Below are 17,621 nucleotides of genomic sequence, written 5' to 3' on the forward strand. Positions count from 1 at the left end.
TAATAATGTGTTAAAAATAATAATTTGTTATGATGCTTAAAATAATAATATAAATCAATAATATAAATAAACTATTTGTCAACAAATTTACGAAAATTACTCGAAGTAGAAAAAAATAAATTTATTTAAATTAATTTGAGTAAATGTCATGTGAGACGATCTCATATATATATATATATATATTCATAAGACAAATCGTTTCGATCCATATTTTAAATGAAAGTTAATAATTTTGACGTAAAACAATATTTTTTTCATTAATCGGTCCGGTAGAAAATGTGTGTCACAGATAGTCATGAGTTTCTGTGAATTATTTAAAAATACATTGTTACTACCGTTATAAGATATTTAAAATAGATTTAGCCAACCGCCTTGTAAATTAATCTGAATAGCATATCCATAAGTGGAGGAGAAAAAAATAAAACGAATCTAATACATTCAACTTCAGTCATTTAAACCAAATAAAACACAGCCAAACAATCTTCTGAAAACTGGATGAACTCAATCCCCAATACATTAGAACAAACAGATATATCAAAGATAAAACTATGTGCAAAAGTCAGCTTACACTTCGATAACAAAAAAAAAAAAAACCTATATGCTTAATTATATGATGAAATATTAATATATATAGATATATTATATATATTGACCAAATTCACCCAAATTTGAAAACCAAATAAATATTGAGAAATAAATTTGGTTTTTTTTTAAAAAAAAAATAGAAGAAGCATAAATTAGAAAAATATTTGTACTTCAAAATTCAAATGTCAAAAACGGTGAGAATGGGATTATGGAAGGTGAGGAAGGGAATGGTCACTGTCAGTCCACTGGGGTTGACTCCAGTAGGAAGGATCGAGGGCAGCCGTTAGATCAAACAGGCTTTGATCTCCTCCGCCGCAACACCCCCAATCCAGCGCCGTCGTCAGCCCGTCGCTGTTCATGTCCTGCATCTTGAACTCGTCCACCTCCAGACCTGGATTGTCGGCTGCCGGAGGAGCTCGCCGCTGCATCCTGTCGGACATGCTGAATCCGACCATGCTCGCCGCATTATCCGAGGATGCCATGAGTCGGTCGAAGCTCCCGATCTCGGGGAAGATCTGGCCGTCGGTGGATCCAGAGGGGTTGATCAGCGGCGCCTGGCCGTGATCTTCGAAGCTAGGGTTGGCAGGAGGATTCGCGTTGTAGAACATCGCACATGAGAGACCGTACTTCGTCGCGGACTTCGACACAGCAGCGCTCAGCGCAGATCCTTCCTCCGCGACGGCGGCGGAAGGAGTGGCGGCGGTGAGGCTGGAGCTATCCGTGCTGCTCGAGCTCTGAGCTTTCGATTTACGTTCTCTCGAGCCATCCCCCGAGCTGCTTCTAGACCTCGAACGCTTCGTCTTACGGCAGCCACCGCCGACAGGAACACTGCGGAGGACGCCGCCCTTGGTCCAGTACCGGCGGCAGGCCTTACAGAAGTGCCGCGGCTGGGAGAGATTATAGTTATTATAGTAGCAAAACTTCGTATTAAGCGAGTCGCAGCGAGGACACTTCAACGCCTGCTGCATCAACTGGCCGTGCACCCGCAGCCTCCGGTCCCCACCTCCGCCGCCGAAAAACCTCCCACCGCCCCCTCCGCCTCCGCCATCTCCAACTCCGATGGAGTGCAAATCATGCATTATTATACTATTCTCTCAAAAATCTCGAGGAAAAATCCGCAGCATACACCAAGCCGAGTGTTTGTTGAAGCAATTTGAGCGACTGAGCTTTCTCTGCCAAACGAACGTCCCCCGCAAATCTTTCAACTTCAACTAATATTTCATTACCAGTAAGAAAATAATAATATCCTACACGAAATGACCATATTATCCTTGCAAACAGGCCAAATGACATTGAAAGCGACGTGACACCGAAATTACGGATAAACCCTCGAGGCGAAGGCGATGTTTCGAATGACCGGGCAGGCCTACCGGTGGTAATTTCGTGCCACCTTGGACTTATTTATTCGGTATCGGTTCTGTCTCAAGCGTTCGTCAAACAGTATAACAAGAGGCATATCTTATTTTCCACGAAAAATCATAAATGAATTGTATAGGAGAGTTGTTATTTCATTCATCGATTTCAAATGTATATTTTATTATTTAATAATTAAAATATTAAAGTTATTTGAAATTTATTAAAATAAATAAAAAAATGAATTTGATATTTTTTCTTAAACAAAGTTAATCCGAACATGGCTAATCCGGCTATTTTCCGTCCGCCGGTGGAAGATTTAATGCACAAATACAGATCCGTGGAGCAGCTCTGTTTGGTGTGTGACGAGATGATTGAAATGACCGTACGAGCAGTGGAATAAGGGGATCGGGACACGTGTACGGATGACAGGAGGTGGCAGTGATCAGAGCTTTGTCGAGTTGTCGGCTAATGTTACGATCCGTGCAGCTCTGTTTTGTGTCAGTTGTAATTGGATTTCAACTTGCCACGTCCTTTTATTGAATTTATATAATCTAGTTTTAATGACATTTTTTAAGATTTCTCATTCTTAACCAAAAATAAAATAAAAAAATTGAGTAGGTCTTTTATTAGACGATCTCACGAATCTTTATCTGTAAGCTGAATCAACCTTACTGATATTCACAATAAAAAGTAATACTCTTAACATAAAAAGTAATATTTTTTTATGAATAATACAAATAAAATATATGTCTCACAAAATACGTCATGTGAGACCGTCTCACGCAAATTTTTACCACAAAAATAATTTCAAAAAGATATGTTTGTATCCAAAGTGCTGTCAAAACAATATTTAAAGTATAAAAGTTTTCAATTTTTTTTTTGTAACAAGTAGATTATTTATATAATAATAATAATATTATATATGGAAAATGCATGAGTGAGTGAGTGTGTGTGGTAGTAAGAGCACCAGTGGATGATAATAATTATAGGATGGTGATGAAGCAAGTGGTTGAATGATATGGGGAACATATATGGCCGCAACGCACATGGGTCTTGCGGGGGGGGGCCATTCTTAAGAGTACTTCTGGTACTTGTCCACATCTATCTCACATTATTAGTTATAAATATATTTTAGAGATATATGAGAGCGTTTTATAAATTAATTTTGTAAAACGAATCTCAATTCAATTCGTTCCACGAAAAATATTAATTTCTAAAATATAATTTTTATAGGTCGAGTCGACCGTCTCTCTCACACACTCACACACACATATATATCCACCGGTCTATCTTATAAAACATGTACTATATATAAATTATCTACCATAGTTTTAAAACTAGCTTTGATATCTAGCTGGTCTGGTCACTGGTTCAACCAACTGATCGGCGATTGAACCATTGGGTGAATTTTGTCGAATACAAAATCAAACATTTTATTATATAAGGAAATAGTCATGATAATGACTTATATCTTACAAAAATATCGACAAAACTCACATTATATGTAGTAAATATATTATATTATTAGAGCATTATTGACAGTATATTCTACAAAATCTTAACTCAATGAATAGAATATAAAGATTCTTATTCGTGCATTAATAAGTCTCAATGACTAATAGTAATAATAAGGAAGTTTCATATCAGACAGTCTCACGACACAACAAAAAATAATACTTTTAATATAAAAAATAATATTTTTTCGTGTGTGACCCAAATAAGAAATTTACGTCACAAAATTGATATGTGATATCGTCTCATATAGGGGTGTCAATTCGGGTGGGTTGAGTGAGTTGGGTCGAGTTGAGCAACAGTACGATTTAAAAATTTCTAAACCCGAACCCAATCCAACCCGAAAACTCTCAACCCGAACCTGAACCCGATCAACCCGTGTAACCTGATTTTGAATTTTTTATAAAATTTTTTAAAGAAAATTAAATAAAATTACAAAAAAATAATATTAATATTTTAATTTAAACACATAATGATAAAATCTCTCTCATATATATGATTTAAATTTGAAAATCTAATTGCAGAAAAATAAAATATATTATTAAATCAAATAAACAATTATTTAAAAAATAAATTTTTTAAAATAAATAATAAGTTATGAAAATTTTCAGACATACAAAATATAAAAATATAAGCAATATTTATTAATTATATTTTCTTAAAAAAATTAAAATTTTCCGGTCAAACCGAACCTAACCCAACCCGATTATTTTTTTCGGGTCAGCTATCGGATCCAAACCGATCTGACCCGAACTCGAAAACTCCAAATCCAAACCTGATTTTTCTCGGGTTGAATCGTGTCGGGTTGGTAGGTTGTGTCTGATTTTGACACCCGTAGTCTCATATGAATTTTTTGGTAATTATTACACAAAAGATAAAGTTGAGGGATAATTAATAATATCATCATAAATATAAAAGTTTCACTGAATTTTCAAAAGCATATAATCCAGTGATATTTTTTTTTTTTGGTAATTAATCCACTGGTTTAATTAAAATTTAAAGTATCACTAGAAGTTTGTATCTCTATCAAAATTGTTACGATATGGTTGCGTTTATAATGGAAAGTCGCCATCAAAATTTTGGGCTGTTAGGCTTCAAGCCTAGTTGGTTGGAATGTTGACATATCCAGCAAACGGGCCCACCAAATTAATTTATTGGTTCCTTAGGTCGGTGGGCCCGTTAACAGCCCAACCAAATGTGAACTTCCAGTGGAGATTTGAGCGGGGAAATTTTGGAACCATCTTTCTCACACTCAACCAACCAATTGGAACCAAAAAGTCGTGGTTTGAAAAAAATGTAATTAATCGAAACTTGAGTTGTCGCTATAAGCGTAGTTCTCATGTGACACATATATACGATCTTCGGTCATATCTGGTATCGTTAGTAAAACTTTAGGTTTTATTCGGGTATATAATTTGCAATCAATGAATTTCGATTATAGATTCAATAATTTCATTATTGAGTGAACTTTAAATACATCATGATTAACATGAAACGCTATATAAACATGCATGTGATGGATTTGTCGATCTAAATACAATATAATGAAATGACATTTTCCTTTTTCCCATTGAATAAATGAAATAAAGTTAGGTTTGAACTGGAAATTTTGGTTTGAAATAAACGACTTGGTTTGATTGTTATTCTGAAAGGATCTTGAAGTTGTTTGAACTCTTTGTTTATTATTATTTATTAATTAAAATAAGTAATGGGATTATTAAATTTTAACTCGAACGTTTTTCTATAAAAGCTATGTTTAATAAAGCAATAATATCGAGATTATGAAATTTTATTAATTTTTAAAAATAAGTAATTAATTAATAATTTATTATTTAAAAAGTAGTTTTTCGCTTAAACAAAAAAAAAATTTACTAACATAGAATATCACCGCGTTTCACTATAATATCATTATATTTGAATTAATAAAGATAATAAAATTTATTGTACATGTATATTTATAAAGGCAAAAATTTGAGTGAGACGATCTCCCGAGTCGTATTTTGTGAGACAAATATCTTATTTGGGTCATCCATAAAAAAATATTACTTTTTATGCAAAGAGTTACTTTTTATTGTGAATATGGTAGGGTTGACCCGTCTCACAAATAAAGATTCGTGAGACCTCTTACAAAAGATCATTTCTTTATAAAAATAATGACATTCATTGTTTTTAGTAATTTAAAAATATTTATTGTATCGACTAATCAAATAAAATTCAACGATATTGTGACTATAAGTACCTATTAAACTAATTACAAAAAAAAAAACGGTAACACTCATACTCGTAGAATTCTTTGTTGCAATTTGGACCGCTATGTCGGAGCTTTGAGATTTAGTGAAAAAGTGAGAATGAATTTCAACTAAAGCTAATTTAAGTTTTAAGAAAAAACACAAACATCAATAGAATAATATTTTACTAAATTGTCCCACCCATGTTGTTAGGATCAGTTAATGAAAATGATGTATTTAGAAAAAGGTTGAATAAACACTTCGATTTTTGAAATCTTTTCAAATATGAATTATTTCTTTAAGCAGCTAGTTTTGAGATATAGTGTGTCAATATCGATCAATCAACTAAGGATAATAGTACAGAAACAAACTGAATGATAAATTGAATATTTTTTGCTAAAATATCGATAACAGAATGAATAAAATGAAAGACACAAAGATTTTTATAAATGTTTGGAGACTTCAACTACTCTTACATCACTTCTTGTATCTTAAGGATAGGAATTCATTAAAAGACTGACTTATTACAAAGAATTGTAATAACCCACTTCAGTTGGACTTACACAATGTCAAACTGAAAGTCTTAGCTTTTCTTTTTTACTTATCAGTTGATAAATGAATAGCTTTAATAAATAGCCTGAATGCTACGAATAAATCAATGAAGTGAAAGCTAAATGTTGCGATTTGTAACCTGAATAATCTCGAGAGTGACTCGCAACTGACTTATTTGTTCTTGATGTAGTTATACGTGAATGTTCTTTAACCGTGTATCATTATTCTTCATCCAAATTCATCAGCTATATATAGTCTTCGATTCTAACGGTCACGCTGAATGCAATAAATGATTAATATCCGTTAAATCGTCTTTTAGTCCATGTAGAAGACTTTTCTAACATAGGTACGATGTATTAGACTGTTATGATTTATTTGTTTTGCTTTGATACGGACGGTCAGTTTGTCTGTTGAGATTTAAATTGCAACTGATGACGCGGCTAACTGATCATGAGTTAAACTAGTCGACTGATCAGTTTAGCTGGTCTATATTAGTTCTAACTAACGTCCTTTCAGTTTGAGCGTTCTGGTTCAGTTAGGTCATTTCAGTTTAGTTTAGCTGGTCTATATCCATTCTTTTAGATCCTCCGGAAGACGCAAAAATTTGGTTGGAATGAAAAGTGTGAACAAGCATTTAAAGATCTCAAGAGTCACCTAGCAGAGATGTTAGTCTTGGTCAAGCTAGATCCCGTGGAAAAAAATTTTGTCTACTTATCTACTATTGAGTATGCTGTCAGCTCAGTGCTTATACGGGAAGAGGTCTCCGACAAGAAGCCTATATATTATATCAGCCACGCTGGGAGCTGAGCTCCGGTACAATGAAGTGGAGAAGATAGCTTTGGCTCTATTCATGACTGCTCGGAAATTACGACCTTATTTTCTCTCACATCCGATCATTGTGCTCACCAACATTCCTCTTGGGAGGATCATGACTCATCCGGAAGTTTCTAGAAGAATGGTGAAGGATCGTGTGCTACCACCTTCGAAGATGCTTCAAACACTAAATTCTCCAATGAGCTGCAATAGATCGTGTTCTAAGAATGTTAATACCGATAAATTAAATCGAGTTTGGTTTAAAAACCAAGCGGAAGAAACTCGAAGTAATCATTCGTGAAGAAACCTGTTAAATTAGATAACATTTTAACTTATGTAAACTGAATAACTGAAAAACAAAGAATCAATTACCGCATATGTCAGTTCAGTTATGGTGAAAACTGAACTGACGGATGCTATAACTGATCAAGTCAATTTGAAAACAACAATTAATCAGTTAAGTACACAAGATATGTTTATTGATGTTCAGAGTCTTCAACTGCTCCTACTTCACCCCTTCTACCACTTCGGGTAGTATCCACTAGAAGACTTTTATTTATACAACTATTTGTACAAACCCACTCAGCTTATGACCTACTCTATTGCTTCAACTGAACTCCTAGCCTAGACTGAAGGCAGCACTTTTCAGCCAATACTTGTTTAACGTCTGTGTGTCAAAGACTACATACACAAGTTTAACGTCTTTTTGCAAGACAATATTTGAGAGTGAGAGTGTGTGTGTGGGAACTGAACAAGGAATACACCAGAAAAGTGTTCCCACACACTGAGGAAAAATATGCTTCTAAACTAAGCTGATAACACGTTGAAGTGTTCCCTTTGGGCTAATTGCTTCTTCAAAGCTGATAAGCATTATGCGTGCCCTTGTTTTTTGTATCTTCACACACTCTTGTTGTTCTACAATTACTTTATTGGTCATCACTGATCTTCAATTTATAGGCGGGAAACTGATCGTACAGTGAGACTCAATAATTGTATATGTTGCAGCTTGAATTCGTTCATAGGACTTTGTGTAAGGTCCAAAATTAAGACGACGTAATCCAACTGCATGCGAATCTAGGAAATTATGAAAAATTGAGTAATTAATTGATTTTAGTTGCTAATTAATTATGTGACGTACTTTTTAATATGTTAAATGAGATTTTATTGTCATCATGCATAAAATGTATTTTAGGAATATTCAAGTGACGATCGAGGAACGGGGACCGAGGGCTGAAGAAAACGTAAAATATTTTTATTAAATAATTATTTTTAATTATTTAAAAGATGGTCGATGCTTTTTAGTATTTATGAAAATAAAGGGTTTTCGAGGTGATTTTATACGCCGGGACGTAAATTTTATCGGTGTTGGTTCTTCAACTAAAATACAAACTTTTTGGCAACCCGGCTAATAAATTCACATGTTTAATTAATCAAAACTTTGGTTAAAATTTTATTAATCCTAATTAAAGATAATGGGCTTGAATTTGGTGGCTTAATAGGCCTAAAGCCTACTTAGTTAATGAATTAGTATTTAAAGTGTTAATTGTATCAAAAACCCTACACTTTGCAAAAGAAAACTCACGCCTCACTCTGAAAACTCTTCCCTCCCCACACCCACACACACACGGCAGCACACACTTGCAATTAGGAAGGGGTTTTCGAAGGTCTATCAAGAGCAAACCGTAGTCGTCCCTCCGTTCTTCGTCGTCAACGATTATTCGAGCGTATACTACGCAAAGGCACACCTTAATCTCCCTTTTCTCATCCATTACATCATATTATTGTTTAAAGTATGTGTGCATGAAAAGCTTGAAGTCATACATGTATATATTCAGAATTTTCAAAAAAAAAAAGGAGACCATCTTGTACATGCATTGGATTTGTGATTATATGCAATTTGTTTGATGCCATGACTCACGTTTTTTTTATACTAAGGGGCTGCCATGATGTCTAGGCATGGGTAGGTAAGTATTACACGGGTTTTGGAGTCCCACACACCACACATGAATCGACTAAAACCAAGAAAGAGAGACGAAACCAGAACTCGTGCAAGAACCGGTTGTTGCTGTCAAGTTTGGGGTTCTGTTTTGTTGTGAAGGGACGGAGGGCTTGGTTGGCTCATTCCAGGGGCTAGCCAGGGTCATGAGAGAGTCAGGAAGGGAGTCCTAGCCACGCTAGGACTCGCGCACTAAGGCAGGGAAGGAGTCCTAGCAAGCTAGGACTCCCACCCGAGAATCAAGGGAATCGCGTGCAGGGTTCTGTGCTTCGCACAAGCTTGGGCGCGCGGTTCAGGGGGTCTGGGCTGGGTCAGGTCTAGTCCTTAGGGTCCTTAGGGGGTGCACATCAGGTTGGTTTGGTGGCTGGGTTCGTGGTTAGGGGCTAGGCAGCGCGTGCAAGAGACCTTGTCCAACAAGGTTTCTCGGCCAGCTTTTGTTCAGGAAGTAGAGGGCTCGTTTTTGGCATTAGAAGGGTTTCCTTGATAAATTTAGGGTCCAGTAAGTTAATTTATTATGTTGGGCACCTTTTGGCTCGACATAGTTCGGGGGTAACTCGTGAAAATCGAGAGTTGGCTCGGGGGTGAAATTTAGGTGTCAAATAGGGTTTTTAAAACAAAGGAAAATTGGAAAACGACTCACGGGGGTCGAGTCTTGGTCCATAAGGGCTAAAATAATATAAAAAGAATAACTTTGGAATTTAGGAATTTTATATTAAAGTTTGGTATTTTTCGGGATTAAAACACCGTTAAAACAATTAAGAAAAGATAATTGAAAAAGTCTAACATTTAAGCCAAATAAAATTATGAAAAATTTCACGTAAGCTTAAATAATTATTTGGGACATGTTAGAGTCATGAAATCAAGAAAAAATTCGAAAACGTAAAATGTCGAGTCCAGGGGTAAAACGGTCTTTTTACACCTAGAAATTAGTAAAGGTCATGGCAGTGCCCTAAATGCTATTTTATGAAAATATGATTATTTTAAAATGTTTATGAATTGTTCATGATTAAATGATGATTTTTAAATGTCTAAGGGATTTTTATGATTGAAGAAGACATTTAAAATACATGTTGCATGCTTGGTTTCAAAAATGAAAAATGTAATGATATTCATGATTTTTTTAAAAGTGATGTGAATGAAAAATGTAATGATATTCATGATTTTTTTAAAAGTGACGTGAATGAAAAATGTTGAAAGATGTGAAATAATTGTGACTAATTCGTTAAATGTTGGCGACGTCGTGAGGGTTATGGTCCCAGTGGGAGCCCGACGATCGTGTTTCCATCATTGCGAATATGTGGTAACGGATATGTGGTAACGGTTTTGTGGTAACGGAAGAATGGAAATATCGTGAGGGGAAAAGGCCCCAGAGGCAGCCCATTTATGGGAAAAGGCCCCAGAGAGAGCCCCGACGATCGTATTTCTATTCGAATCATGATAGGCCAGGGCCCAGTTGACCGGTGAGAGTGTTGCTGGTGTCCCCCGCCGCCCAGTACTGTGATTTTATGTAGATGGATCCATCGACCCTCATGAGCATAATCAGGAAAGTCACAATTAACGATCTGAATTCAACAAAAGGAAAAAGGAAAAGGAAAATGATTATGATCAAGTTAAAATGTTTTATGTCATGTCATGTTGAGGAAAAAAGGGAAAAGTTAAGGTTTATGATTGCATGTCATGAAAAAGTATTTTATGAAAATGTTTATGTTGAAAGTTTTATGCATCATGAAAATATTTACGAAATGTTTATGTTCAAGTTTATGCATCTTCATGAAAACGATATTTTAAGTACAAATATTTTTCACCGTTATATGTTGACTGTATTACGTATTACTCGTTATCAAGATTATGGTGTGTTGAGTCTTTAGACTCACTAGGTGTGATGGATGCAGGTGGTATTGAGGGAGGACTTGATGGGTGATTTGACTGGACTGAAGGCGCACACAATCCGAGGACCAGCGCTTCTACTTTTTCCGCATTATGACTTTTGACTCATGCTTTATGATTAAAGATTTTTAAGATTATTTATTTATGCTTTTGAGAGATTTTTGAGAGGTTTAGTATGAGCTTTACTTTTCAAATTATTGCTTTTTAGGTTTGGTAAAATGTTTGACGATTTTATGCTTTAAAATATTTTCCTTTGGATTTTTAAATAGCAGTTGGATGTTTATTTTTAAAATGATGTCAAAAATATTTTATGGTTCGGCCGATGCTAAGTGAGGTTTAAAAAAAAAAAAAAAATTCTAGTACTTTTAAAGCAATAAAAAGAGCAGGACGTTTCAGTTGGTATCAGAGCAAAGGTCCTGTAAAGGGTTGTGCCACCATCAGCGCCGGGAAGATCAGTCGTCAAGCCTCAAGTTGTAAGATTTACTTGCTTTATGTGATTTTATATGATTTAACCTGCATGACGTTATGGATATTATGTTTATGATACATTTTTAATAGCTTTTTGAGTAGTATTGCCTTGCATGCTTAAAATGCTAATTAAGTCAGGATGTGTTACATGATTAGAGAACTTAGATTTAAATGCATGTTGGTTACGTTAGAATTTGGAAAACATTCAGATAAAATGCCTCCTAGACGCGTACCCGTTATCGAGAATCAGGCAGAGAATAGTGTTAATCGCCGAGGGAATAGTCAAAGAAATGCACCACCACCACCACCTCCTCCAGGGGATCCTGCTACTCGTGCATTAGAGGGTATGGCTCGTCTCTTCGAGCAACAGTTACAGCAGCAGCAGATACAGCAGCAACAGCTACAGCTGCAGTTACAGCAGATGCAGCAGCAGCAGCCACAACAGCCACCTAGGCCACAACATGATATTTATGAGCAGTTCCGGAGGCTAGGGCCGAAGGAATTTTCTGGCACCACCGATCCATTTGCTGCAGAGAGTTGGATCCGATCACTCGAGGTACATTTTCGCTATCTGAACATGGGAGACGCCGACCGGGTGAGGTGCACTACTTATCTGCTAAGAGACGACGCTTCTTTATGGTGGAAAGGAGCCGAGCATGGTGTTGACCTTGCTACACTCACTTGGGCACAGTTCAAGACGAAATTCTATGAGAAATACTTTACTGCTGACGTCAGAAGCCGGATAAAGAGGGAATTTATGACTCTCCGCCAGGGAGACGTACCTGTTGCCGATTTTGTGAAGAAGTTTGATAGGGGTTGCCACTTTGTACCCCTTATTGCTGGAGACGCGGAAGAAAAACTTAGGCATTTCAAGGATGGCCTAAGACCTACCATTCGGGATAAAGTTATGATGATGCGTCCGGAGAATTATGCTATGGCAGTTACTTATGCATATCAGGCTGAGCGGTCCTTAAAGAACATTTACTTTGAGATTCAGCGCAAGAGGCAGCACTATCAGAATAACAATCAACCCAACAAGAAGCCAAATACGAGTCCTCCTAGACCTCAAGGGCCTCAAAAGCCCCAAGGTCAAGTCAAGAAGCCAGCGCCACCAAAGCCACAGAATCCTGGAGCACCAAAGCCTGCTGAGAGGCAACCATGCAAGGAGTGCAACCGTCTACATCTTGGCAAATGCAAGTTGGGATCATATAAATGTTTCTACTGCAAGGAGGCCGGTCACAAAGCTATTGATTGCCCAAAGAGGAAAGCAGCTACTACGGCCCGAGCTTATGTTATGAATGCCGAGGAAGCCGAGGAAGAGGCAGACACTACACTCATCACGGGTAAACTAGTCATTTAACATTTTTATATTGCTTATTTCTGCATGAAATGTTAAATTAGTTATTAGAATTGAATTGTGATTAAGTTTCAACCTAGAATAAATTAGGTTGTATGTTCTACTTAGTTGGACTTAAGCGATGATTTTAGAAACCATAGAAAAATGATTCGAATTTTGTGCCTTATTTTATGCGAAGGATGTTATGATTCAGAATAAAAGGTCTAAGGGCAAAAATTAAAGAAAACCATAAAATGGGGTTTCGAAATTATTGGGGGGCCAATATGAAATATTCGAAATTAAGGGACCCTTGTGCAAATTCTGAAATCTTAAGGATCAAAATGCAAACTCTCGAAAATCAAGGATTGAATCAGAACTTCGAATAATATATGGACTTAAGTACAATAATTCGAAAATTATGGGTCAATTTCGCAAATTCCAAAAGTTGAGGAACTAAAGTGCAAGTCTTCCTAGAAATGTTTAAGTTCAACACGAAATCTTCATCCAACCTTGGGAATTAATGATAGTAAATCCTTAAGTGTCAACACCAAAAGAATTAAAAGACATTTTCATCGCAGGGAGGATCATCATTCTAGGCGTAGCTACCTATGCTTTGCTAGATTCAGGAGCTACACACTCTTTCATATCAGAAACCTTCATCAAAAGACTGAATATTATTCCTCAAGATATGGGTTTGGGTTTCAAAGTTTCGATTCCTTCCGGTGATCAGATGCTCACATCTAAGATTGTTAAGAATCTGGAGCTTCGTTTATTCAGAGATGTTGTTCAGGCAGATCTTATTGTGCTTCCTATGCCCGAATTCGATATTATACTTGGGATGGATTGGCTATCAGTGAATAGAGCTTCGATTGATTTTCGTTAGCGATCAGTATCAATTAGGCCACCCAGTGGTAAATCTTTTGTTTTCGAGGCGGCAAGAAACCGGCAAATGCCGCACATTATCTCTTGTCTAAGTGCGAGGAAGCTTATTAAGCATGGATGTCAGGCGTATTTAGCATGTGTCACTACTACACATGAATCCATCAGCCAGAAGTTAGAAGATGTTGATATTGTGAGGGATTTTCTTAGCGTCTTTCCCGAAGACGTTTCTGGCATCCCACCCGATCGTGAAGTGGAGTTCTCTATTGACCTTATGCCGGGCACTGTTCCTATATCTAAAGCACCTTATCGTCTAGCACCCGCTGAAATGAAAGAACTAAAAGATCAAATCCAAGAACTGCTAGACAAGGGTTTTATTCGCCCTAGTTACTCTCCGTGGGGCGCACCGGTTTTGTTTGTGAAAAAGAAAGATGGTAGCATGCGTCTTTGTATTGATTATCGGGAGCTTAATCGGGTCACTATCAAAAATAAGTATCCACTGCCAAGAATTGAGGATTTATTTGACCAGTTGCAAGGAGCTTCGATATTTTCTAAAATTGATCTGCGATCTGGGTACTATCAGTTGAAAGTCAAAGAGTCTGACGTTCACAAGACAGCATTTCGCACAAGATATGGGCACTATGAGTTTATGGTCATGCCATTCGGGTTGACCAATGCGCCAGCGATCTTCATGGATCTCATGAATCGTGTATTTCAGCCGTATCTGGATCAGCTTATTGTTGTCTTCATTGATGACATATTGATCTGTTCCAAGAGCAGAGAGGAGTATAGTCGCCATTTGAGGACAGCATTGCAAGTTTTACAAGACAGAAAGCTTTATGCAAAATTCAGCAAGTGCGAGTTTTGGCTTGATAGAGTGGCGTTCTTAGGCCACATCATTTCTAGTGATGGCGTGGAAGTTGATACGAGTAAAGTTGAGGCAGTAAAAGAGTGGCCAGTACCGAAGAGTGTCACCGAGATTCGCAGTTTCTTGGGATTAGCCGGCTATTATCGCAAATTCATCAAGGGGTTCTCATCTATTGCAGTGCCTTTGACATCTTTGACGAAGAAAAATGCTAAGTTTATTTGGGGATCCGAGTGTCAAGACAGTTTTGACAAGTTGAAGCAAGCCTTGATATCAGCACCAGTGTTATCCATGCCATCAGGGCAAGGGGAGTATGTTCTTTATACCGACGCTTCTAAGCTAGGTTTAGGTGCAGTTCTGATGCAAAACGACCGAGTTATCGCCTATGCGTCAAGACAGTTGAAAATTCATGAAAAGAACTACCCTACTCATGATCTTGAGCTTGCAGCAGTAGTCTTTGCACTAAAGATTTGGAGACACTACCTTTATGGGGAGAAGTGCAAAATATTCACTGATCATAAAAGCTTGAAATACTTTTTCACCCAAAAGGAGTTGAATATGAGACAGTGCAGATGGCTTGAATTGGTAAAGGACTATGATTGTGACATTAGCTACCATCCGGGGAAAGCTAATGTAGTGGCAGACGCATTGAGTAGAAAAGCAGCGGTTATCACTCATTTATCACTCCAAAGACCGTTGCAGTCCGAGATACAGCGGTTTGAGCTTGCCGTGTATGCTAGGGGCGAGGCCCCTAATCTTGCCACATTATCAGTGCAGTCGACTTTGAGAGACAGAATTCGGGATGGACAGTCTACTGATGAGCAGTTGCAAAAGTGGAGAGCAAGAGATGAAGCCAAGGGCCGGAATTTATATTCAGTAGTGGATGGCTTAGTCCGTTATCGAGACCGTCTATGGGTTCCTAGTGACGATTCTTTGAGAGATCTTATTATGAAGGAAGCCCACGACACACCATATTCCATTCATCCGGGCAGTACAAAGATGTATAGAGATTTGCAGTTGTTATATTGGTGGGCAGGCATGAAGAGAGACATCTTGAGATATGTATCCGAGTGTTTGACTTGTCAGCAAGTCAAAGCAGAGCATCAGAGATCAGCGGGAAAATTGAAGCCACTCCCTATTCCCGAGTGGAAATGGGAAAATATCACCATGGACTTTGTTGTGGGATTGCCAAAGACAGTTAAAGGATTCAATGCCATTTGGGTGATAGTGGATCGTCTTACGAAATCAGCGCATTTTCTACCTATTAAGACGACATTCACCATGATTCAGTATGCCGACTTGTATATTCGGGAGATAGTTCGGCTGCATTGGATTCCTGTATCCATCGTTTCTGACCGGGATCCGAGGTTCACGTCGTCTTTTTGGAAAAGTCTGCATGCAGCGATGGGGACCAAGTTATTGTTCAGTACAGCGTTCCACCCTCAAACCGATGGTCAGTCAGAAAGGGTTATTCAGATTTTGGAAGATCTACTGCGAGCATGCGTCGTTGATTTCCAAGGCAGTTGGGAATCAAAGTTACCCCTAGTGGAGTTCACTTACAATAACAGTTTTCAAGCGTCAATAGGAATGGCTCCTTTTGAGGCACTCTATGGAAGAAAATGTAGATCTCCTATTCATTGGGACGAGGTTGGGGAAAGAAGAGACATTGGTCCAGATGTGATTGAAGAGACAGCTGAGCTTGTGGTTAAAATTCGTGATAGAATGAAGACTGCACAAAGCCGACAAAAGAGTTATGCAGATAAAAGACGAAGAGACTTAGAGTTTGCAGTGGGCGATCATGTGTTTGTGAAAATAGCACCCATGAAGGGTGTTATGCGCTTTGGCAAGAAGGGCAAGCTTAGTCCAAGATTTATAGGTCCGTTCGAGATTTTGGAGAAGATTGGGACACTAGATTATAGAGTGGCATTGCCACCAGCGCTTGTAGGAGTTCACGATGTGTTCCACATTTCGATGCTGCGGAAGTACATGTCGAATCCGTCACATGTGCTTAATTATGAACCTCTTCAACTAACTCCAAATATGACATATGAAGAAAGACCCGTCCAGATATTAGTAAGACAAGAAAGACGATTGAGGAACAAAGTCATTCCAATGGTCAAGGTCAAGTGGCTGAATCACTCGGAAGAGGAAGCTACTTGGGAAACCGAGAGGGACTTGAAGAGTCGCTATCCGGATCTATTCGGTAAGTTCTAATTTCGAGGACGAAATTTTATTTAAGGGGGGGAGGAATTGTAAGGTCCAAAATTAAGACGACGTAATCCAACTGCATGCGAATCTAGGAAATTATGAAAAATTGAGTAATTAATTGATTTTAGTTGCTAATTAATTATGTGACGTACTTGTTTATATGTTAAATGAGATTTTATTGTCATCATGCATAAAATGTATTTTAGGAATATTCAAGTGACGATCGAGGAACGGGGACCGAGGGCTGAAGAAAACGTAAAATATTTTTATTAAATAATTATTTTTAATTATTTAAAAGATGGTCGATGCTTTTTAGTATTTATGAAAATAAAGGGTTTTTGAGGTGATTTTATATGCCGGGACGTAAATTTTATCGGTGTTGGTTCTTCAACTAAAATACAAACTTTTTGGTAACCTGGCTAATAAATTCACATGTTTAATTAATCAAAACTTTGGTTAAAATTTTATTAATCCTAATTAAACCTAATGGGCTTGAATTTGGTGGCTTAATAGGCCTAAAGCCTACTTAGTTAATGAATTAATATTTAAAGTGTTAATTGTATCAAAAACCCTACACTTTGCAAAAGAAAACTCACGCCTCACTCTGAAAACTCTTCCCTCCCCACACCCACACACACACGGCAGCACACACTTGCAATTAGGAAGGGGTTTTCGAAGGTCTATCAAGAGCAAACCGTAGTCGTCCCTCCGTTCTTCGTCGTCAACGATTATTCGAGCGTATACTACGCAAAGGCACGCCTTAATCTCCCTTTTCTCATCCATTACATCATATTATTGTTTAAAGTATGTGTGCATGAAAAGCTTGAAGTCATACATGTATATATTCAGAATTTTCAAAAAAAAAAAAAAAAAAGGAGACCATCTTGTACATGCATTGGATTTGTGATTATATGCAATTTGTTTGATGCCATGACT

The 17,621-nt window shown here is 37.3% G+C and overlaps 1 protein-coding gene across 1 annotated transcript; it reads right to left on the reverse strand.

Moving 5' to 3' along the window:
- Positions 1 to 462: 462 nt before the first annotated feature.
- LOC142530018 (dof zinc finger protein DOF5.4) lies at positions 463 to 1,989 on the reverse strand. Its single transcript, XM_075635771.1, has one exon. It carries the CDS (start codon positions 1,662 to 1,664, stop codon positions 792 to 794), a length of 873 nt encoding a protein of 290 aa, XP_075491886.1. The 5' UTR covers positions 1,665 to 1,989; the 3' UTR covers positions 463 to 791.
- Positions 1,990 to 17,621: the final 15,632 nt, after the last annotated feature.

Source organism: Primulina tabacum, chromosome 16, assembly GCF_025594145.1.
Source record: "Primulina tabacum isolate GXHZ01 chromosome 16, ASM2559414v2, whole genome shotgun sequence".
NCBI lineage: Eukaryota > Viridiplantae > Streptophyta > Magnoliopsida > Lamiales > Gesneriaceae > Primulina > Primulina tabacum.

Bases quoted from the DNA above. Each gene is read 5' to 3' on its own strand.
- LOC142530018 (XM_075635771.1), bottom strand. From the start codon at position 1,664: ATGCATGATTTGCACTCCATCGGAGTTGGAGATGGCGGAGGCGGAGGG.